The 25,045-nt window shown below is 47.8% G+C and overlaps 1 protein-coding gene across 3 annotated transcripts in view; it reads right to left on the bottom strand.

The window, feature by feature from the left end:
* LOC146180358 (beta-1,3-galactosyltransferase 5-like) overlaps nt 1-25,045 on the bottom strand; it is a 277,397-nt gene that overhangs the window by 14,552 nt on the left and 237,800 nt on the right. The window contains exons 1-2 of one of the 3 annotated variants that reach the window (XM_084579553.1): nt 19,323-19,340; nt 19,012-19,194 (exon numbers count right to left, since the gene is read on the bottom strand). In XM_084579553.1, the coding sequence (XP_084435679.1) occupies nt 19,012-19,042 (31 nt within the window). In that variant the 5' untranslated portion in view covers nt 19,043-19,194; nt 19,323-19,340. Of the gene's footprint in view, nt 1-19,011; nt 19,275-19,322; nt 19,341-25,045 lie in introns of those variants that run through there. The other 2 variants (XM_084579552.1, XM_084579551.1) reach the window with 2 other exon arrangements.

Here is a 25,045-nt window from a genome sequence, read left to right as displayed (position 1 = left end):
CGCGCATTTCAGAACGAGTCTTCGTTGTCTTCTTCCTTTCAATAAATATTCACTTGTTACTCTAGCCTGGTCTTGTTCTCTTCTTTCCTGTGTCTCGTCTTTTTGCTGATTTAAAATGAACACTTAGTCTCATTTTTGTGTGTGTTTAACCTCGTACAATTACTACTTATCCGATTGTTATAAGTATGTTAACGTAAGCGTAGAAACTTCTTCTATACACAAAAGTAAAGTGTCCCCTAAACTCTCAGTCTTTTCATCGATGTTTAACAATCAGACAGCTGCTGTCGGAGGACGCAGCCGTGGTACACTAAGCTCAAGTAAGTGCAGACAAATGTGGAGCCAACCTGAACGACTTCCACCCAGCAAGGGTGGGCGTACTGCGCGGGCAGGCTGATCCTCGTCTCGTAAGTAGTCGTCGACGCTGCTGTGACCCGAAGGTTGTGCGGATCGAGCGAAGGAGGCCAAGCGGGAGTGGAAGAAGCGCTAAAACCCTTCAAACTTAGTAGTCCCCAACCCCTTCCCCTCTGTAAATCCTCCAACTTATTTCTATGCCACACGGGCCATTTAAAAATTTTTGGCTGGTAAAGTGCAGCGAAGCGAAACGAGCGCGAACGTCGAGTTTGCGACGACTTTGTACGGTGCAACTCGTACATCCGTAACCTATTAAAGAGGCTCACAGAACGAGAATAAGAAACGCCCACGCGCCGGGAATAATTCGATGCCCGATCAATGTTGTTCTCGCTGGTAGGATAGAGTCGCTCCAAATTTAACAGCGCGGTGTGCTATTTCCCTATCAATCGATGGGTTCGACGCACTTTCTTGCCTGCAGAAGATAGGAACAGACGGAGTCACGATGAAGTGAGGATCGCAAATTTCCGTTAAACTTGAATCAGCACTGTGAATGAATCGACGCATAAATAGACAGCACGAATACTTGTTTGCATAGATACGGAGAAACGGAGAGTCCCTCCTTGGTTAGGGCACTCGACTGAAGTCAAGGACGCGGAATCAAATCCCGGCCGCGCTTAGACGGAGGCGAAAAGTAAGGCACCCGTGGACTGTGCGATGTCGATGCGAGTTAAAGAACTGCAGGTGGTCGAAATTTCCGGAGTCCTCCACGATGGAGTCCATCAATAGCCTGAGTCACTTTAGACCGTTAAACGCTTTAAACCGAAACAGGGATACAGAGGTACGGACACTGGTGCAAGCAGAATGTTTTCTGTCCCCTAGAGCGCCGAAGAGACAGCTGTAGCGCCTTCACGCGCTCGTATACGCCAGCATCGCCCACTCGAAAGTATAGACTGTTCACGCGATCACAGAAGGTGGGACATTTTACGGGCACCTATACATGCGGCCCACCTGGACAGCTCTGTTTCTTTAGGATGTAGATGCGCCTGTTTCCGTAAGATGACTGCGCTTATTGTCCCATAAAACCACACACACCTATACCCTCAGAAACAGGGGGGGGGGGGGGGGGGGGGTATTGCGAGAGCACTACGGAATCTACACTGCAGAAATTCGAAAGCCTGAGCGTTGCTGGTGTACACGTTGCGTCACGTTTGCTCTCATATTGCCATTACCACTAATTGCAGCGTTATTGTCATTGCTACTATCATCATCATGATAGACAAAGAGCATTATGATGTGCGTTTCACGATCTCGGGCGTGGCGCAGTTGGTTAAAGCGCTCGGCTCGGGATCCGAGGCATCGATGCCCGATTCCGGTGGAGGCAGGATATTTATTTTTCTGATGACGTAATTTTATTGACAGCTGCAGTGTGACCGGACGAACGGCGACAGTATGAGCGATTAATGTCTTTCGTCTTAATCGATAAGCTTTGAGCTATAGCATACCATCGTATCGCGTGGCCGAATTATCTCGTGAAGAATGTCGGCAAGCGATTCGCTCAGTCGATGGCCGCGCAAGAGGTATGGGGAATGTGCGGCAAGGCAACCTGTCTACACGACGGTGCTCGATATGTATAGTAGTTTGTAAGCGCGAGGACTGCTCCAACGTACAGTCGAGCGCGATTTGAAGGTTATCGCGCGAGCGTCGACCGGGAACATGAACAGCGCCATGGCCCAGAATTCTCTGCCGAGGCGAGGGGGGTATTAGACTAGCTTCCCTCACTCTTTTTGCTGTTCCTTCAGCAGCCGTCACTCCCTGCTGGGACATCACTTCCTTTTTTTTTTTTTACTTTTGGTTCTGCGAACAGGCAGGGATCGTTGTGCGCACGACGTATTCTTTGGTATTATCTGAGATTGGACACTTTATCGCACCAAATTGAAAGCTTAGAGTAGAGAGAAAGGGCGGTGAGTTTGTCGCGGGGGGGGGGGGGGGGTTGTTGCATGGAACAGCGAACGAGGGAGAGAATAGTGCGAAATCATGATTTATCCTGTTCCAAATTTGGCCGCTAGGTGCCTGGAGTGCTAGGCTGGTCGACGCTCGCGCGATAACCTTCAAATCGCGCTCGACTGTACTTCACGGTCGTTCAGGCGTTCTCCTTTCTGGTTTACACAGGAGCAGGTACGTCAAAAATTTATTCGCCTATAAGTAGGATACATTGCGTATGCAAAAAACAAAAAGACGGTAGCAGTGAATTAACCAGCTTTCTTTACACACACCTAAGATAATGTGTCCGCATTTAAGGTAAAGCAGCGGATTAATGACAGACCTTTTCAGTGAATTTTATTCTTAGGGCCCATACTTCTAGTTCACTGTACAGTGCAGTCATGAAAAGATGGGCTGCGACATGCAAGACCTAAAAAGGTAGTCATTGCGAGCATGCGACAACGTTATGGCCTCTTAAAAATTAGGAAGAGACCCTGGCGCCAAAAATTAACGCACACAAACCAGAGAGACAGGGGGACAACGGACAGGCACAAACTTCCAACTGTTTTCGAAGTGGGTGCCTGTTCATTGTTCCCTTGTCTCTCTGTTTTGTGTACATTAATTGTTTTGCGCCAGGGTCCTTTCCCAATTATTAAAAGGTGTCAAACCAACTAATCCGGCAACATACTTTATTAAGAAACGTTTTGACCATTTTGTGATACTGGCGGCTTGCTCGATATATGTGGCTGGTGCAGCGAACACGCGCCGTTTCTTAGATCGGAGAAGATTTGCATATGAAAAAAAACAACAACGAAATAACAGAAAAGAAAGAAATCAAATCAAATAATATGCATACCAGAACGTATATTCATTTCTGAACACGTACAGAAATCACGCCTACTATATTATGCATTCGCATAAGCTCTACATAACTCGTGACCAAACTAAAAGGAGACGAGATTACTCCGTCAGACAAGCAAAAGACGCTGAAAAAAAAAAAAAAAAAAAAAAAACATGCCTGCAGTATCTGTACTTATCGCACCTCTGAACAGTAGCATTTGTAACATCCCGCGCACAAAAAGTGCGCAAAAGAACCTCCTCCTTTCTGTGCTGAGCTGGTTGCCATCCAAGACGCACTTCGCTATCTATCTGTCACAACCTTACTATCTACACCCAAAATTGTCATCCGCCCGACGCCCTACAAGCAATACGTCTGATTCGACGCGTCAGTCGGAGCCCAGAAATCTGCCAGAATATGCATCGTCTGGCGGCTCGCATCGCGCAAACCACTCGAATTGAGTGGGTCCCACGTGACCTACTCAATTCGCAAACCTTTGCAGATTCTGAAACCCGCCAGGCGACTCTAACTTCATCAATGACACGCTTTCTCACTGTGGATGACGCCACTCTGCTTCTCACAAGAAAGGAGCACCTCCGGCGCCGCACACGTTGTTGCGTTTGGTACTGCTCCGGTAGCGGACCAACGGGTAGCGAAAAGCCGAGTCAGACGTCGGGCTGCATGCACTTCAATATTGGGCGGTGGTCACCCAAGCAGAGACTGGCCGAGAGTTAGAGAGAACTTAACGAAGGTTTATTTACATGGTGAATCTGAGAAGGTACACACTGGAGAGCACTCGTGCTCTCGTTTTTAACAACTTTTTTGTCCCCAAGTACCTAGTTGGGGAATTTTCTATTTTGTCAAAGTCCAATCACATTTGAGTTCCTGATCTGCTGGCATTCGGGAACCGCCCACTAGAACGTCCTCCCAGCGCACTCTTTCCACTTTAGCGGCACGATGGCGACTCCGCCGGGGGAAGTCAGGCATGGGGGTCCCAAGGAGGCTTGCTGGCTGTCCAAGGTCGGAACCGCGCGCCACCCACGCGGACCCCTCGCGCGGGAGCACTCCGCGGGAAAGGAATGCGGTGACCGTTCTTCTCCACGGGGGGGAGATGACCCGCTCTCTCTCCTCGGTGCTAACACGCAGGCGCCGCGGCTCTCTGTTTCCAAACACAGGCGCGCCCGCTCTTCGGCGAATTCGTTAGCGCCTCTGCGCACAGTCCTCCGGACACAAACTGGGGCAACTGCTGCCGTCGCTGCCGATATGCGACACCGCGTTGCTGCGTCCTGGGTGGTTCTGGTCCACGAACTCCGAGGTGGTCGCGTGCAGTCTTCTTAGAAAAACGGACGCCCATCTCGACACGTGCACCGTCTCGTTACTCGGGAAGTTCGAAACGTAACAGCTTCTCCGGCGGCGGTTGAAGATCCCGATGCACAAAGGTCAGCAACCATTGTCCAGAGGGATACACGATGTCGTTCTGGTTCGGTTCACTGTTGCTGATGTTCTGCTGCCTCCAACGGACTCTGCAGCTCCTCGTTGCTTCTTGTCAAGACTATGGAGGGCTTCTTGATCTCTGCAGACCAGCTCATTCACAGGAAAGACAGCATCAGTTTGAACAACACGAAAATCACAGCCGCAAAGACGGCAAGCGCCAGGACTCTCTCCACGAGATCCACCAGGCTTTCATACCAATATTATTTTAATCCTTTTTCTACTACTTCAGCACTCGAAACAACCAGAACATTATTCATTCACACAAACACAATGCTCAAGATTAAAATAAAAATGGTAATAATGCAAACGTATGCCAGGAAAAAAACATATCCAAGCCAGACTCACCGATGCTATCAATAACACCAAAAGCATCGACTTAAGTCATCGGCATTGCCGTTAGATTTAACGTGGCTCTATCTTTCGCTTTCCGGGCAGGCTAGTTAGACAGCGCGTGTCGGACAGTCTCTGAATGACTTCCGCTGGGCTCTCCCATTGTACTTCCAATTTATTTTTCTGGGACGGTTTTAGCACCATTACCGCGTCTCTAGCTTCAAGACAGCGTGATCTCGCTGTTCGGTCATTGCACTGTTTGGCTCTCACCTGAGCTTTACTCATTTCGCATTCCGCGAGCTCCTCCGTGCAACCTTTCAAGCAGCGCGAGCACGTATTCGACCACCGTAGGGTTCTCTTCCCTGCCCACACACGATTCCCGAAGAAAGCGGAATAGCGATCGCAGGGAGCAGCCGTTGACCATTTCGGCTGGCAAGAACCCCGTGGCCTCATGAGGCACGGTTCTCAGCGCAAAACATTGTTGCATGCAAACAGGCATCCCAGTCGGTTTTGCGATCAAAACACAGGGCTCTCAGTATGCGTTTCATTACCGAGTGCATCTTTTCTACCGGGTTGGACTGCTGGTGGTACACTGAACTATGGATTAATTTAATCCCACACTTCTCCAGGAAAGTTGTATTCAGTGCGCTGGTAAGAACAGTCCCCTGATCTGACTGTATTTCAGCGGGAAACCCAACCCGTGCGAAAATGGACATGAGTGCGTTCACAATTTCCATTGAGCTTAACTCCTTCAGGGCCACTGCCTCAGCAAACTTGGAGGCAGGACAGATTACTGTCAAAATGTGGCTGCAACCAGTCTTAGTCCTTGGAAGGGGACCAACAGTGTCGATCACGAGTCGTCGAAATGGCTCCGTGATCGCAGGCACTAGCTTCATTGGGGCTCTCGCCTTATCTCCCGGCTTGCCCACCCGTTAACATGTTTCGCAGGTCCTTACAAAATTTTCCACCTCCCGAAAACATCCCGGCCAGTAATATTCCTGCAACAACCGATTCTTTGTTTTCTTGAGCCCTAAATGACCTGATTGCGAGCTCTTGTGAACCAAGTGCAAAAGATCACCGCGGTAGCGTTTTGGTACGACCAATTGGTCGACCTGCACTCCTCTGCGATCACGATACTTTCGATAAAGTATTCCGGACCTTTCTAAGAATATCACGTTTTTCTTCGCGATACCTTTACTCTTCATGTGCCTAAGATTCTGCAGTGTGGAATCGGCTCTTTGCTCGGCTATCAGGGACTTACGGTCCACCCCCAGCAATCTTTGCAAGCTGTCAGATGCCGGTGTTATGAGAAGCTCACCGCAGGCCTCTTTAAACTCCATACCATCCTCGTTAGTCGGCGCGTGGATTGCCTCTGTCGTGTCTAACGGCTCATGTTCTGCCGCATCAACGCCACCTGACGCTTCCAGTGTGCTGGCTTTAGCAGTCCAGTTTCTTGCTTTCGAGCGAGTCAACCCTTGGGCAGCCCCCTCTCCGAACACTAGTCCCTTCTGCTGTAACAGTTGGTCAGATCTGTTCGAGAAAAGATAGGGGTACTGCTTCGACAGACTGGCTGACACGGCAGCCTCTGTGCGAAGTACGCCAAATGGACCTTTAATGCTGACATTAGCGATTGGAAGGCACACGCTATTTGCTTCCACCGCTTGTTTAATCCATGTGCACTCTCCAGTGAAATTTTCTGGCTCTACATACGAAGGATGAACTACATCCATTGTAGCCGCCGAATCTCGAAGCACGCGACACGGTTTTCCGTTCACGACGAGATCTCGTAAGTATGGCTCTAAAAGCCGCATACTTTCATTGTTGCTGTTCACTGACAAGCAAACAATCTTTGGGCTTTTGCAAGCCGCAGCTAAATGTCCCGGCTTTTGGCAGTTGTAACAAACCAATTGCCGTCTCTTTTCAAAAGCTTTCTTCTGACCGTTTTCTGCTTCAAGTGCTTCCTTTCTTACGATCACACTTCTTTCTGAGACGTCTACGCCTCGTGCTTGCTGTCTCTCTTCTACAGGCTGCCCTCTCCATCCAGCTGCTTTCCTATTCTGGTATTTAGGGCTTTCCGTCCTGTCCAGCGCACGGCGCGAGACGAACTCTTCTGCCAGTTCTGCTGCCTTCGAAACAGTCGCAACTTCTGGCCTGTCTTGCACCCAATGCCTTACTTCATCAGGCAAGCAAGAGTAGAACTGCTCGAGTCCGAAGCATTGCAACATTCTTTGGCTTTCGTCATAAGCTTTAGCTTCTTTGAGCCATTCCCCCAAGTTAGCCATAAGCTTATACGCGAACTCCGGGTACGACTCATCATTCTCCTTTTTAGCTTTGCGAAATTTTTGCCGGAAAGCTTCCGCTGACATTCTATACTTTTTGAGCAGACTAGATTTAACCTTATCGTAATCATCTGCATCTTCTTTAGTCAAGCGGGCTATCACATCTGCCGCCTCACAAGGCAACAGTGTCAGCAAGCACTGTGGCCAAGTTGCTTTGCTAAACCCTGCCTTCTCGCACGTGCGCTCAAAGTTTACCAAGAACAGACCTATGTCCTCTCCTTTCCTATAAGGTTGCATAAGGTCTTTCATGCGGAACGACTTGCGTTCTACTGTGCCCGATGCTACGCTCTCATCACTTTCATTTCGAGCTTTTAGCACCTGCAGTTCGAGACGCTTCAGCTCAAGTTCCTGCTCTAAGCGCTTACTCTCTTCAGCCATGCGTTTCTCATTTTTTTCTTCTGCTTCCCTCTTTGATTTCTCTCTCTCAGCAATCAGCTCCAGGCATTCCGAGCGCTCATCGTCGTCTGCCTCAAGTGCCTCAATAGCCTCAATGATATCTGGCTTTCTCGTTTGGTCCTGAAGATCCAAACCCAGACTTTTGGCCAACTCCAGCAAAAGTGGCTTTTTCAACACTTTCAAATTCATGGTTATCCCGAGTGCTGCAATTTCTTCCTTTTAGAAATCTCTTATCGTCACGTACTTTCAAGTCCCGTGCTAACGATAAACAATTCCCACCACCTTTGTAAACTTACTTACTACAAAGCCTGGTAAAACCTCAGTGAAGAAAAGCCAAGCACTCACCGAACCTTGCAACCATGATTCCAGCGGAGTCCATCCCACCGCTGCCACCAGCTGTTGCGTTTGGTACTGCTCCGGTAGCGGACCAACGGGTAGCGAAAAGCCGAGTCAGACGTCGGGCTGCATGCACTTCAATATTGGGCGGTGGTCACCCAAGCAGAGACTGGCCGAGAGTTAGAGAGAACTTAACGAAGGTTTATTTACATGGTGAATCTGAGAAGGTACACACTGGAGAGCACTCGTGCTCTCGTTTTTAACAACTTTTTTGTCCCCAAGTACCTAGTTGGGGAATTTTCTATTTTGTCAAAGTCCAATCACATTTGAGTTCCTGATCTGCTGGCATTCGGGAACCGCCCACTAGAACGTCCTCCCAGCGCACTCTTTCCACTTTAGCGGCACGATGGCGACTCCGCCGGGGGAAGTCAGGCATGGGGGTCCCAAGGAGGCTTGCTGGCTGTCCAAGGTCGGAACCGCGCGCCACCCACGCGGACCCCTCGCGCGGGAGCACTCCGCGGGAAAGGAATGCGGTGACCGTTCTTCTCCACGGGGGGGAGATGACCCGCTCTCTCTCCTCGGTGCTAACACGCAGGCGCCGCGGCTCTCTGTTTCCAAACACAGGCGCGCCCGCTCTTCGGCGAATTCGTTAGCGCCTCTGCGCACAGTCCTCCGGACACAAACTGGGGCAACTGCTGCCGTCGCTGCCGATATGCGACACCGCGTTGCTGCGTCCTGGGTGGTTCTGGTCCACGAACTCCGAGGTGGTCGCGTGCAGTCTTCTTAGAAAAACGGACGCCCATCTCGACACGTGCACCGTCTCGTTACTCGGGAAGTTCGAAACGTAACAACGTGCTCTTGTGCCACCGTGTGCAGTAACCCTCCCCAGCGGTCTTACCCGCGCAGAGGAGGTTGCTCTACGGAGCTAGGATCCGGGTCGGGGTTGCGCTCACACCTGCTGCAACACGAACATGACCTCAATATCGATATTTATATCAACGTCCAGGACGTCCTGTCTGCAAGTCACAAGATCAGGAGGCAGATATTCACCACTTGTCGTGGGTTCGCCCGGCACTGAAGCCAACGAGAATTCGGCACCTGACGGCAGTGGCGGCAGCTTTTCGATGGAGGCGAAAAGCAGGGCGCCCGTGTGCTGTACGATGTCAGTGCACGTTAAAGAACCCCAGGTGGTCGAAATTTCCGGAGTCCTCCACTACGGCGTCTCTCATAGCCTGAGTCGCTTTGGGACGTTAAACCCCACAAACCAACCAACTAACCACCCAACCGAACAACTCATCTTCGTACATTGCTTGGACACGAGGGTCTTATCATCGCTCTCTCTTGAACTTTATTAGATCAGCCAACCTTTTTCTTTCATTTAATAGCCCTTTAAAATTTTTACATATTCTATTATACGTCCTGAGGCAATAAACAACAAAGTTAATAATTACAAGAAAAAAAAAAGGCTGAGAAGAGATTGCTAGCCTTCCTTGTGCTCAGACCCGCGTTTCTAGCAACTTCGGGAAAGCGGATCCCGGCCGCGGCGGTGTGTGTCAATGGAAAGGAAGTGAAGAAACCGTGTGCTGTGCGCCATGAGGGCATGTTAAAGAACTCTTATCTAATAGAGGTGGTCCCCACTCCCCATACACACATACTGGTAACCCTGATACATACCAGGGCATACCGGATTGCGCATAGTGCGGAATGCAGGTCGCAGCTGCGGCCTGCATTCCGCGACGTTCAGGGTTTCCGGAGCTCCTTTACGCGATAAGCGGAGGAGACACCCGTATCTTAGCGGATAGGCTTGCGTTATCAGTTGTCCCTTTAGGACCCCTTATACACAACTGTGCGCAAAGGAAGCTCGCAACCTGTTTCTCAAAGAGCGCTAAACCTAGTGGGGATTTTTTCGGTTGAAAGAACTTCACATCCTTCCTAAGGTTTTGTGCCTACTATGGAAAGAAGTGAAGATATTCCTGAAAATGAGCTGGAAGAAGGCCTCCGCCCTTCTTGTCGGACGTATTTCGCTATCTAGTATAATGAGATCTAATTAAAAAAATATATCAGTTTTGAGCTTAACGTGGCATCTTCAAGACAGTGCAGATGTTTAACATATCTATATCTAGTGTAACGTAAGAACGCAATACTTTTGCGTACTTCATTTATCTATTTATTTACACAAAATACGCCTAAAAGCCCTCATGGCTGAGGGTATTACATGAGAGGAGGAGAGTGGAGAGGGTGTTACAGCCATAGCAGGAAAAATAGACAAAGCCACGAAGAGAAAAAACACAGCATATCACATTGGAAGGTAAATATTGGTTATAATTAACATAGAGCACAATAAAAAAAACAATAAATAACATCTGAACAGAAGTAGTCAGGGGAAAAAAAATTAATACCAACTATACAACTTCATGGAAACAAGAGTAAATTATACATGAACCCACAAAAATACAAAGGAACAAGACCCAATGAACTGACAACAATGGACGCAATTAAGAAAGATAAGTAGTTGTGGCAGACTTTAATATGTAAAGTTTATCGGGGTCAGTGACAGCAGCGACACGTAATGGCAGAGCGTTGTAGTCAGTTATAGCAGTTATTGAATGTGCATTGTTAAATGTAGTACATGGGGCGCAGGTAAAAACGTCCCCGGATGATTCGGCCTCGGAAAAAAAAAGGTCCCCGAGGGAAAGGTCCTTGAGGAAGCTGCTGCTAGGCGAAAAGGTCCTCAAGGCAGATTTTGGCCTGAGAATATAACCTTCCAAAACCCACTTGGCAAACAAATAACAGTTTATTGCATTCTGCGCAGATTTTGATAATAGATGTTACCATTCTATAGAGCGTGGGTTTTCTGGATGCGTGATTAGTAGCCGTGAGTAACTGCTAAGAAGAGAAAGCGCTGCTAAAACACCCTCGCAGATCTTTCAGCGACGAGCGTCAACCGTTCCGGGCGTAATTCCGTCTCCTCAACGGTAGGGTCCCGCATCCTCCTTCTCGTCACTGGTGTCCTTTCAGCGAGTTAAACGGTGATTGTTACATGAACGCAACCTAAAGGTAACATACACTCAGTAAAGGAAGGAAATCATTACGTTGAAAATTATTAAATGGTGTTTGCGTTGTCATGCTGTTCTCTCGTGGCTGTGTTCACGGCTGGTTTTGTGGCTATTAGGAATTAAAAACAAGGAAATAATTACGTTGAAAATAATTAAATGGTGTTTGCGTTGTCATGCTGTGGTCTTGTGGCTGTGTTCACGGCTGGTTTTGTGGCTATTAGGAATTAAAAACATCATATGATGCAACCTAAGGGAGAATACCCCCAGGAAAGATATTGGTAGCTTATTTTATTGTTGCAATTTAAAAAACAAAATCAGAAAAAAAGTTACAAATACTGGATTTGAACATATACTTTATTCGCTAAGTGCTCAGGTAACTAATGTTAATCCATTGCACCACTGAGGCTTTTTTTTTTCTTTATTGCCGGTCATCACCAACACAAAACAAAACCAACAAAAACGCGCTACAAACAGAATGCTCATAGCAGAGCGGTTACCACAAGCATGACACTGTTAATACAGAAGCCGGCAGGCTCATACGAGTTGCCTTTGTCAAGTTAAAATTCCTTCAGCTCGCATAGTGGTTCGACTCTTGAAATCCATTCTGGCACAGTGGTCTTCAATTTGTGCATTTCAACCAATGCGTGTATACTCTCGCGAAAGTAGAGCCTTGCAGGGCGGGCGTCAGGGTCACAGTGAAAACCCGCCATTCTGGACTGCCATAGACTGTGCAGGCCTATCAGCATAACCGTATCAAGTGGAATCCCATCATTACTTTCAGTTGGCAGGAATCTAATCCCGTATGAGTCTAATGGTAATTCTTTTTTTAAAAGTTCGTTGCAGCACATCCCAAAAATAGACGCCCTCCCAACAGTGCAGAAATACATGGTCTATTGTCTCTGGCTGTTTACATATTAAGCAAAGTGAACCCCATGGCAGATAAAAGCCCTTGCTTTCAAAAAACGTTTGTACCGATAATGTTCCTGTATGTAACTTAAAGAAAAACGTCTTTACCCCAGGAGAAACTGGCATTCTTTTGACGCGCTTCAGTACGTCTTGACCTAGACGGCCGCTATACAAGGCTCTGTACACAGGAACAGAGAAGAGGTCGTCGCAAACAGCTTTATACAGGTTCTTCTTTTCCACTGAACTTAAGTATTCTGTCGAGAAGCGAGCTGACAGAATTCGAACACTGCTGACAACCTCTTTGAAAAAACTAGAAAGACGCCCTGGCATGCTTTCCGCGGCAACAACGAAATTGGGCAACGCCCGCGCGAGCCTCACTTGGCACACAGTGCGCAAAAAGGGGTCGGTAACGTCGCGAAAGAAAATAAATCTGTTTACAAGCTGGCGCGCAAATAAGTGAGCAAGCCCGAGACCTCCGTTTTTAATTGGCCGGAACTGGTTATCCCGACTACACCTTTCCCAGCTTGATGCCCATACAAACACAGCAAAGATTCGGTGTAGCTTTTGAACACTCAACCTAGAACAATGAAGTGCTTGCATGACGTACCACACCTTGGCAACAAAAAAATAGATTACACACAGTGGCTCGTGCAACGATAGACAGCGGCACTCCTTTCCACTTGTCAGCCTTCTCCCGTATTTCCTGAACTTGGGCACGCCAAAATGGCTTGCTCTCTTCATAGAATTCTAGAGGTACGCCCAAATACTTCACGGGTGTTGTAACCCATGTAACGTTGGCAAAAAAGTCAGGCGTTGATGTCCACGCCCCGTGCCAGAAGCCAAGACACTTTCCCCAGTTTACTGGACTTCCTGTGGTCGCACTAAAATCTTTCACAACTTCAACTGAGGCGCGAATACTTTCTTTGTTCGCACAAAACACTGCTACATCATCAGCGTACGCCAAAAGTGTGACCTCACATGTACAGTTGAAAGCCCTGAACAGATGAATTTTGCATAATCGACAGGCATAAAGTTTCGATATAAATGCAGAATAGAAGAGGGCTGAGGGGACAACCCTGACGTACCGAAAGCCGCACATTTATGGGTTCCCCTAGTACTTTATTAACAATCAATCGCGTTGTGCAGTTTCGGTACGCCAGGGCTACGCCCTCTCTGATAATGAAACCAGCATTGATATAATCCAATATTGCAAACAATGCATCATGTGGAACACAGTCAAACGCCTTTTCTAGGTCGAGCTGAAGCGCGACCCTCGCGCAAGCAACGTCACAACATTCAAGCACGCACCTCGCCTTATGAATATTTGTTGTAATGGACCGGCCCTTTATACCACACGTCTGGTGGGAGCCAACGATATGTTTTATCACTGTCTGTAGCCTGGCTGCCAGAGCTTTCATCAGTATTTTGTAATCCACATTTGTTAAAGAAATAGGCCTGTATGACGTCACAAATTTTAGTTTCTCTGTTTGGTTTGACTTAGCAATTAACACTGTGTGTGAGGATGCGAACGAAGGAGGGAGTGCACCAAGTTCATAGGCATCGTTAAATACTGCAGCTAACAATGGGGACAGATCTAGCTTGAATGCTTTATAAAAGGCTGCGCTCAAACCATCCGGCCCAGGCGACTGTCTTGGGTTCAAATTATCAATGGCGCGTTCAACCTCGTCCTCGGAAATCGGCTGCTCTAACTTTTCTCTTGTGGTAGCATCCAGTCGTGGCAAGGAGGAAAGAAACACCTGCTTAAACGTCTCCAACTTCATGTCCCGAAAAGCAAACAGCTCCTGATAATAGTCGAAGAACGCACGTGCAATGTCGTTCTTATCTGTCACGAGACTTCCGTTCCATTCTACTTCGGTTATGAGTCATGCTCGACGATCGAATTTATTGATCGTTGGATGTGATACCGAAGTGTAAAAAATATTCTGTTATCCCAATGTCCTTCTCCGATCCTTGTCTGGTAAAATGCACTATAGGAGCTAGAAGCCCAGCAAAAGTTTTGTGTGGGACCTTTGGAAGCTGAATTCCAAACTTTTAGAAGACGATAACTTAATCGAAATTATTGTACACAAGCTAAATGAAATAAATAAACGACCTAACAGCAGCATTGGAGAGCAATGGGAACTGTGCAAGCAAGAAATTAAAATGAAAGCGATAGAAAGAGCCAGCTGTATTCGCCATAACGAAAAGCGAGAAGAAGCAGGCCTAAGATCAACATTGAAGAAGTTAATACCGCAGGAGTGTAAGGAGCCGGGGGTTTACAAAGAGGACATCAGAAAGATAAAAAAGAAAATAGGATTATTAGACGAGGACCGATATCGAGGAGCGCTCGTTCGCGCCAGGGCCGAAAGATGGGTCGCCGGTGAGACGCCCACTAAGCGGGCTCTGGGTCTTGAAAAAGCACAGGCTCATTGAATTGCACCACTGAGGCAACGAGTACGGCAGGCTTTAAATGCGTTCTTATTCAGTTTTGCAATATTTCCGCTATCTGTCGCCAGGTGACACTGCTCAGAGGACCCTATCTTTCGAAGTACGGGAAGCTCAGAGTAAAGTATTATATGAGGAACGCCTGAGGAAATTGGACAGTAACAGATGGGCAGCTAAAGTATTTAAATACCTGTACCTAAAAAGCGTTGACTCACAATGGGGAAAAGAACTAGGAAACTAACTAGTAAGTATGCTAGTAACAAGGACGGAGAAATAAAGAGCATTAAGCAACAGGTGAAAAACACAGAAGGTAAAAATTGGATAAATTCGATGGAAAAGAAACAGAGTGTGGAATTATACCGAAAGTGGAAAATGCAGATCAGGAAGGAAGATTTCTTTGATAACTCAAGAGGCAGTGCCCTACTTTTTGAAGCTAGATCAGGGTGCCTTAGAACACGCGGCTACGAAAAGAACTTTAACAATGGAGATGACGCATGTGCTGTATGTGGTAACTCCAGTGAAACAATTGCCCATATTATACTCGAATGTAATGGTATTCATCCGGAAGTTGGTGCAGGCGCAATCACTGTTCCCGAAGGTCTGGGGTTTAGAGATAACAGTGGCCGGGTGAATAAACCGGCGGTGGAAACTAGCAAAAAACGACTGGAAGATTGGTGGCTTAAAAGCAGAGAAGTGACATAATGTTAGTAATGTAGAAACAAAAAATTTAAGAAATAGAATGATGGTTTAGTTAACCAATCTAAATAAATAATTAAGATATATGGAGAAAAATGACCATGATAGCTACCGCTACCACCCCGTTTCAAAGGGGACGCTCCTATACTCCATCCATCCATCCATACCGTTGAGAGAACGGAATCACGCCCGTTCCGGTGGCCGCGTCTCCATTACAGGTGGTGATAGGCAAATTAGGATGGCCACCCTGAAGCACTATTCTCAGCGTCCCCGAAGCAGGTGGTCAGCGCGCAAAGACAAATACGAGGCCGCTGTCGGAGTACCAGATCATGCAGTGCAGGTCAAGCCATGGAAGAGCACACTATTATTGCAAATCGACACTTCGATTAGTGAACGCCATTGAAGCGTAGAATGATCCAGATACGCACTTACCCTTGGCCACTCCTTTCCTCTGCCATCACCTTTATTTGTTGTTACGAACACCCGGCATGAGCATGCATCAATACAGCTCGCCATGTGTTTACGTTTTATAGCACAATGAAGAGTTATAGCACGTGGAACGAGAAAACGAAAATTCAAATGAGGTTCAAGCTAAAATTGTAAAAGGAGGTGCAATGTCAAATAAGAAAACAGGCGTGACGTCATCAGTGTTTTCTTGCTAATTCATCGTATGAAAGCTCCCTTGCGGCCGTTTTTATGTATTATGTTAGACCAAGCCCCCCTTTTTTTTCGCAGCAATTCATCCCTGAGCAGCCTAGCACCAGGTCAGGTTACGATACATTTGACCTCATCTGTTTAGGCACATTTTTTCCTACTGCACAAAAAGGGATTTTTTTTGGGGGGGGGGGGGGGGGGGGAGGGCGGGTCGTTATATTCGGGGACGTTTTTACCGGAGCCCGTGCGACATGACAAGCGTTTAACTTTGAAAGTATGATCGTGTCGGACGAAAATGGTAGAAGGCAAAAAAAAAAAAAAAAAGGTCATTGTGGAGTGCTGAGTGATTTTACAGCTTGTAAAAAAGTGATAAGCGTGCAGTTTTACGGCGGAGATTTAATTCATGAAGGTCTGCACGTTTCTACAAGGTATTGCGTGAATCATCAGAGTAAATAAAACGTGCTGCGCGGTGTTTCTATGATTCGATATTATTTACTAAGTATGCTTGAGGAGGGTCCCAAATGGCCGAAGAATATTCAATTTTATGTCGAATATTCAAGAGTGTTATATAAGCACGTTAACGGAGATGGGAAGGGACATGCTTTATATTTTAAGAGACCTAATGATTGATCGGCAGACGCAAGAATAAGGTTAATGTGCTGGTTCTATGATACGCCAGAATAAAAGTGAGGACTGAGGTACTTGTACGTTGTTACCAAATCGATTCCATCTACCAAGTCTTGGTAAGTGTGATTGATGGCATTGCTTTTTCTTTCCCAAACCTGCCAGAGGTGACGTGGACTGTGACCTGAGTTGCCCAAGTTGCCTGAAGCAGCACAGATACAAAAGCCCCACTTTAACCATGATGTAGTATGAACAAGCCTGCGTGACCTATAGGAACAGAGTGCTTGACTCGGATCCTTTAAAGAATTCCTAATCGCTGGATTTTGACCTCATCTTAGTGACAAAGCTTAGGACCCGCCAATTCGACGACGAAGGGAACGGTTAGTAGTGCTTTGGCAATTACGATAATTCCGCAATTGCTCCTAAATGACTAATCTTAGCATTTCGGTAGTACTACACCGGACTATTAGGCCATTATCTAAGAAAAGCTTATACTTCCTCGTTAAAAAAGTATCCAGCAACCCCCCCCCCCCCCCTCCCCGCCGGAAATAAAAAGTAACTAATTTTCCTTTCTGGAGCCTATTTAGATAAAAAAAAAACTGGTTCATAATGGAAGGAAAAATGGCAACTTAAGGGTTACAGAGCGGTCGATGTGACCTAAAGCGCACGGAGCAGTGATGGAAGGCGGCCAGACGCGCGAGTTTGACTTGGGGAAACGCGCGCGGACGACAACCGATCCAGTGGTATAAACGCTGATGAGGTGTCATAGCATAAGGCGATCAAGACGATAGCCTCACGAAGCAGGCATATTGCAACAAACCACGGCAGTTTGGGTATCTGATTCACTCGAGCGAATGCTATCGCGGCCTAAAGTACAGTGACAATTCAGAAATGGCGACTCTATTCTTTCCTTTGGCTGAGCAAAAATCTATCCTGACCCATTCTGTTGCAGAAATGAACCTATTCAGGTAAATTCTAGTAATTTTTAGAACGTGTCGGATTTTTCGTATTGAGAAAATCGTCGCGCAAAAATCATGTGGGCTTCATTCTCATCCACGTGCGACCAGCGAGACTAATCAGAACTCAAACCAAGCAAAAGTATAACGCCGTGATGCAGTGCGTCGCAGTTCACCGTATAGTTAACCGCCTTTCGCAGCTCGCCCGAAGCATCAATAAGCGTGCATAAGCATTGTTGTTGTTGTTGTGGCTATAGGAAGAAGGAAAAGAAAATGCACGGGCCTGCTACTGGCTTTGTAGCTGAGCCATCTCCGCTGCCTCGTGCGGACAGGAGAGAAAAAGAAGAGGGAGAGAAAGACGCGCGGCGCAACAGCCGTCGTCCACCACCTAAGCGGTGGCGGGTGCAATGACGGCCTACAAAAGATAAAAATTTGGTGGCTGGCTAGTCCCTGCCGCAAGCGGCGTTGACTACCGTCCCAGCCCCGCAGGGCCAGGAACAGCCACCCTTCACCCCTCCTCTTCGCCGAGCTTAACCATTGCCTTCGCCGGAAACTAACTAGACGCTGAAGCGCGCAATGCTTGGTCAGGAGCGGAAATGCATTTGCATAGCTTAACTATTACCCCCCACCCCCTTTTTTGTTATCCCATTCATGTAAACATGCACGCCGCGAATTACAATAAGGTTATCAGAGGAAGTGCTGTCGACATCGGTGGCAGCGGCCACCGACTGCGTTCAAAGGGCTCTGCAGAAACTCGGACAGCGCGGTTCGGTATAGTAGAAAGTTAGTTTCGTTATCTGTATTGAAACTATAGCTGCACTTGGACTACGACGGAGTCTGTAGTGAACGCTTCTGGGTGAGTCTCGACCAGCTAGGATTTCGGGCGCAGACATCGGGAACAAGCACAGACGACGGACAGCAAACTGGCGCCTTTTGAATTTAGACTCCATTAAAGCGCGACTGTTGTGGTCGCGAGATTCGATCCTGCGACCTTTTGTTGCGCAATCCAAGGCACTGAAAAGGCAAGCAGCCTTGGTCGTGGCATATGGCAGCTCAATTCACGATATTCAACTCGTAGCACATCAAACTGCATTGCGCGCGAAGTAGTATGTTTCAGCCGAGGAAAGATAGTAGGACCATGGGGTAATGCTGCGTTAAAATCAGCTGATCTTTAACGGATGGCAAGGTTGAAAGAAGGGAAAAAGCGTCTGATTTTATAATGAATATCAAAGGAGCACTGAGCAAATTATTTCACTCTGGCCACCAAAAAATTAACACCACAGAGCGCGCAACAAACACAGCGGCCGTCTCAAGTGTGTGTTTTGGAATGTTTGTTTCGGCACCGTTTTATTTCATTATCTGTCTCTGATGTATGACCTCTACATTATAAACATCAAATTAGTGCGCGAATACGTCCGTCAAATGCGACGAGCTCTTATGCCGCATTTCATCTCGCTTCCTTCTATATTAATATCGAGAACTATCCGCCGTTTGATATTAAAACTATCCAGGTCCAGGCTAGCACAACACGCCGCACGATTCACGGCGTAGCCCTAACTCAATACTATTCGAGTATCGGACAAAGACAGGAGGAAACATGCAGCACTCACCATGGCTGTAAGCATAGCGGCGATAGTGCATAGTCCTCGGGAGAGAACACGTCGTGAAGCGCTGTCCTCTAAGCTTCACCGCGGCGCTTCACCCATAGTCGCAACAGCAGCAGCAGTAAGCAGGCCCAGCGGTTCGTACTCCGCCACTTCTCACGCACTCACCCCGGCGGCTACCGCGATCACCTGCACAAAGAAACGACCACACAAAGACGTTTTCATTCTGCTAACTTCGGGAGCAAAGTTTCCATGGCCACCGGTGATAACAGAGGCAGCCAGGTCAGGACAGGATAGCCCCGCTTATCAGCGCTCACGTCTCGTTTATCGGACGCGGGATGCCTTATCTTCAGTCTCCTCTCGACGCAGGCGTCGAGCCGTGCTTCGGCGTACACGACCGTCCCGTCGAGAACAGTGCTGGCGTCATTTGTTTCGGCGACGCATGCGTCAACTCGACACGTGGTTACTGCGGATCGCAACGACTAGGAAGCAGAACCAAGCCGGCGCGGTTATTCATTGCCGCTTGGTTGAGCAATAGCGACCGCAAGTTGTTAATCAGCGCACCCAGTCGGCGATCGTCGACCGATGTTTTGCGGGGCTACCTGCATGCATACGTATACGCCGCTTGCATCCAACGGGTGACTGCAGCAGGACGGTTCGCGCGCGGTTTTGTTGGCGGGCTTCCTGCTCGCGCCTGACGCAGTCGGCGGCTCGTCGGCGTATTTTGTATCGCGCTTGGCATCTGGGCAACTTAATAATAGCGCAGGGGGAACAAAAAGTAAGAAAATCTAAACTGACTGCAAGAGCGGTATGCTACGTATATTGCGAAACTCGGAGAGATACAGCGTAGCCGCAGTTGGTGTTTATACATAAAATATAAAACAATCTGTTCTTCCGCTTCATTTTGCAATTCTCACCTACGAAGAATTGGTCGGTTTATTTTAGACTGGCTGGACTCGCCCTGTCTGGGTCAATGAACTGACTTTGGATGGTGGCACATTTGGTCGGCAATTAACAGTTATGTCGGATTCCCAGTACGGTTCTATAGGAAATAGTTACATCACTGCGTTCATTTCCAGAAGGATCACATTATTGAAGAAATGAACTACTGGTGTCTACCTCGTAGTTTCTGAGCCCGAAAAAAATGTGGCCGGTTTTGGTGTTTCTTTCCGGAAGGATTCCGGGCGATTTATCGGTACTACATGGACTTGGCAATTTATTGCTCGGAATGCACTGAACAGAAAATTTCAATACAATAATTTACATGTTTATTGCAGCTGTGCAGAATAGCTCCTGTTTTTATATAGGAATACACTATTTATTTATTTATTTATTGAACCCTCAGGGCCGGAGGCATTAAAGAGGGGAGTGGTTACAAACTATAACATAGAAAAAATACAGAAACAAGAACAGTGAGTGTTACAAAATTATTCTGCTATTCATACAATGTTAGCTAAAGCGTTGCGGAAGTGTTGGTTATCAGTGATGTCGGTGATTTCAGCGGGAAGGTTGTTCCATTCGCGTGAAGTACGAGGCACGAAAGACTGAAATGCAGACACAGTGTTAAATGTTACAATTCCAACCTTGTAGCGATGATCGGTGCGGTGTGATATGTAGTGGGGAGGAGAAATGAGCGCGTTTCGTAGAGTGGAATGATGGTACAGTTTATGAAAAAGACTGAGACGAATAATTTTTCGGCGTCATGCTAAAGGTTGTAAGGAGAGGAACGATTTCATGCTGGTTACGCTTGCACCACGGTTAAAGTTAGACAAAATAAAACGAGCGGCATTATTTTGGACCAATTCAAGCGAAGTAATTAATTTATCGTGATGGGGATCCCATATAGCAGCTGCATATTCCAGTTTAGAACGAATTAGTGTTTTGTAAAGCAATAATTTAAGAGATGACGGAGTTTTCATGAAGTTTCGGCGTACGTAGCCCAACATGCGGTTAGCGTTGTTAATAACGTACTCGATATGGTGTGACCAGGTGAGGTCTGCAGAAATGTGGACACCCAAGTATTTGTATGTAGTAACAGACATTAGGGGTACGTTATATAGGTAGTATCTGAAGGCGGTGTTAGTGTGTCGGGATACTCTCATAACTTTACATTTGCCAATGTTTAGGTCCATGCGCCAAGCGTTGCACCAAGAAGAAATGTTAGAAAGATCGCTCTGAAGAAGGTTAGCATCGTCAGGGGATTTTATTTCACAAAAAAACAACGCAATCCTCAGCGAACAGATGGATGCTAGATTGCACTTTGGAAGGAAGATCATTAATGTAGATGAGAAACAAAAGCGGTCCAATAACTGAGCCTTGAGGCACTCCCGAATAAACATCACTGAAAGGTGAATTATAATTGTTAGCGCAAACAAACTGAGATCGGTTAAGAAGGAAGTATTCAATCCATTTAAGAATATTAGGATCAATTAGGTGAGTTTTATAACCACATTTTGTTAGAATGAAAGCCTTGCTATTTATTTGAGAAGCCGCGAACAGGACGAGGAAGGGGGCTGACTCATCGAAGGCATTTCACAGTCCTGATAACATCAGGATATCAGAGATCAGAAAATTGTGAGGACTGATGGCACTGTCTGAACCGATGATGCTACCAAGGTCAATGGCGAGGCGCCTTTTGCTTTGTAAGTTGGAGGCGAAAATCTAGTGGAAAAAGCAAAGCACGGGTGATCATGCCGCGTGACGAGAAATATGTACATTAGAATGTATCGGTTATATGTTGATTTTATATCAATTTCCTTCATATTGCCTTTGGGTGCAGCCTGTACATCTCGTGAGCGAAGACTTATACCGTGGTAGAGACCAGAGGAAAGCCGGGTCGGGAAAGGGGGGCAGGGGAGAGTGGTTATTGTTTGTGTTTTTTTTTTCGTGACACAAATAAGTAAAGTTCACAACAGTTGCATTGCTGCGTAAAATGCGAAGCCAGTGATAGACAGCGTAAACGTCACGATAGACACTCTCACACGGTGCTCATTTAATTATTCTCTGAAGAGAAGAAACTAGGCTGAGATGAATGGCTAATGAAGCACGAAAAGGAAACGCGAATGACAGAAAGAACTACACGGGCAGGCGCTATGTCTGTGCCTTGCCCGTGTCGTTCTTTATGACGTCCGGGTTTTCCGTATCGTGCTTTTCCGCCACTCTCATATTAACCCACGCCCTACACGCCCGACTACTGTGCCGGAGTTCCCGGGTTCGAACCCGACCACGGCGGCTGCGTTTCGATGGAGGCGAAACGAAGTGGCGTCCGTGTGCTGTGCGATGTCAGCGCACGTTAAAGATCCCCAGGTGGTCGAAATTACTCCGTAGCCCTCCACTACGGCTCCCCTTTCTCTATATCCACTTTCACTCCCACCTTCATCCCTTCCCTTACGGCGCGGTTCAGGTGTCCACAGAGCAAGTGTGACAGATACTGCGCCTTTCCCTTCCTATGAACCAACCAACCAACCCCTCGTTAAATGCGCATCTCGGTTTATAATTTTATATATAATTGGTTCACAAGAAAGGAAAGGCGCAGTATCTGCTACACTTGTTTCTGTGGACACCTGAACCGCGCCGTAAGGGAAAGGAGGAAGGTGGGAGAGAAAGGGGAGTCGTAGTGGAGGGCTTCGGAGTAATTTCCACCACCTGGGGATCTTTAACGTGCCCTGACATCGCACAGCACACGGACGCCTCTTCGTTTCGCCTCCATCGAAATGCAGCCGCCGTGGTCGGGTTCGAATCCGGGTACTCCGGCACAGTAGTCGGGCGTCTTACCACTGCACCACCCCGGCGGGGCATTTATAATTTTCACCCTTTTTACCCTTTTTAGTTCTTCCTCAAAATTTCAACCGCCAGTAACCAAATGAATTGTCACAAATATTCCTCGACTAAATATTCAGTTTCCTTCAAACATGTATTGTCAGAATTTACTGGAAATATAATAGGAATTGGTTCACAGGAAGGGAAAGGCGCAGTATCTATCACACTTGTTTCTGTGGACACCTGAACCACGCCGTAAGGGAAGGGAGGAAGGTGGGTGTAAAAGTGGAAAGAGAAAAATTACCGACGATTACGTTACTTCCTAATGCGAAATTTGAGCGCAGCAAATAAGCTGTTTCACCTTTTCGATAGATTGAGGCAAAGAAATCGAGCAACACATGTATGCGCTATCACAGAATTTTTTAGAGCGCGCGAAGAAAGGAATTAAGTTCGAGCCGGCGTTTTGACAACCGGAGACTCGCAGGAAGAGGGGGGAGCGGGGCGGCGTGTACACCAAGCGGCAAACGATGGGGGCAGAAGCGCGCACAGCAAGCGGACAACGCGATAAAGGGAGGAGGGAAGAGATAGCAGCGACTGACTGATGCTGCTGACGCCGATAGTGAGTCAACCCCAGCTGCAGAGTTGGTTTCAGGGACAACGCCGCCGATGCCGACGCAAACAATGTGATACCCTCGCTTAGGTGGTCAAGTATTCGTCGACGTGCCGGGGCCTACGTGAAACAACCGGCGCGTCGGCAACTGAAGGGCACCCTATCCGCCACACAGAACCCCCCCCCCCCTCCTTTTTCTGCATGGCGGCGACGGTGTTCTGGGATCTTTAACGTGCGCTGACATCGCACAGCACACGACGCCTCTTCGTTTCGCCTCCATCGGCGGCTGCGTTTCAATGGAGGCGAAACGAAGAGGCGTCGTGTGCTGTGCGATGTCAGCGCACGTTAAAGATCCCCAGGTGGTCGAAATTACTCCGTAGCCCTCCACTACGGCTCCTCTTTCTCTCTTTCCACTTTCACTCCCATCTTCCTCCCTTCCCTTACGGCGTGGTTGCGGTGTCCACAGAAATGAAGTGAGACAGTTACCGCGCCTTTCCCTTCCTATAAATAAATCAGTTTTTTTTTTCTATGCAGTCACGTTGTCTTGACTCTCTAGCGGCGTCAGCGGCATCCAGCGGTATCAGTCGCTCGCTGCTAGCGCTGGGGGGATGAAAGGGGGGCGGAGCTGGTTACGAGGCCGACGCCGACGCGAAACCCAGGAACGGACGCCAAAGAGCTGCGCTCTAAAAGAAGAGCCGTAATGGAGAACTGCGAATTTGGACCACCTGGGGATTTTTAACGTGCTCTTTAACGTGCGCTAACATCGTCTGGGTACTCCCGTGATGAGGCTGGGAAGGGTGGGTCACCGCCGCTTGCGGGGGGGGGGGGGGGGCTAGCCTGCCACAGAAGTTTTATCTGTTGTAGGCCGTTATTGCACCCGCCACCGTTTCGGTGGTGGATGACGGCCGTTGTTGTGGTGCGCGTCTTTCTCTTTCTCTTCCTTTTCTTTCTGCTCTATTTTCTCTTCTGTCTGCACGAGGCAGCGGAGGTGGCTCAGCTACAGGGCCAGTAGCAGGCCCGTGCATTTTCTTTTCCTTCTTCCTACGCCACAACAACAACGGACAGTAAAGAGTAAGTAGGGAAGAAAGAAAAAGAAGAGGGAGAGAAAAACTCGCGCCACAAGAGCCGTCGTCCATCACCTAAGCGGTGGCGGGTGCAGTGATGGCCTACAACGGATAAAACTCCGGTGGAAGGCTAGCCCCCGCTGCAAGCGGCGTTGACCTACCAGTTCCAGCCTCGTAGGCCAGAAACTGCCAGTTAACTTTAATATTCCCAGGTGGTCGAAATTACTCACTAGCTCTACACTACGGCTCTTTATCTCTTTTCCACTTTCGCTCCCACCTTCGTCCCAGGTGTCCGCAGAACAAGTGTGACAGATAAGGAGACTTTCCGTGTGCTGTGCGATGACAGTGCACGTTAAAGAACCCCGATGGTCGAAATTTCCGCACCGCTCCACTACGGCGTCTCATAGCCTGAGTCGCTTTGGAAAGTTAAACATCATAAATAAGCCAACGTTTCGACAAGAGGACTTGTCTTCGTCTGGGCGAAGACGAGTGCCAGACAAAGACAAATAATCTAGTCGAAACTTTATCTTGCGTCACCCCGTAGGCGCGCTAAACCGGTATTCGGGCATGAAGGAATCTGATCTCGTCCGCTTGGTCCAGGCATTTG

Source organism: Amblyomma maculatum, chromosome 9, assembly GCF_055883805.1.
Source record: "Amblyomma maculatum isolate TAMU_Amacu chromosome 9, ASM5588380v1, whole genome shotgun sequence".
NCBI lineage: Eukaryota > Metazoa > Arthropoda > Arachnida > Ixodida > Ixodidae > Amblyomma > Amblyomma maculatum.
This window is presented reverse-complemented; position numbering and strand designations above follow the sequence as displayed.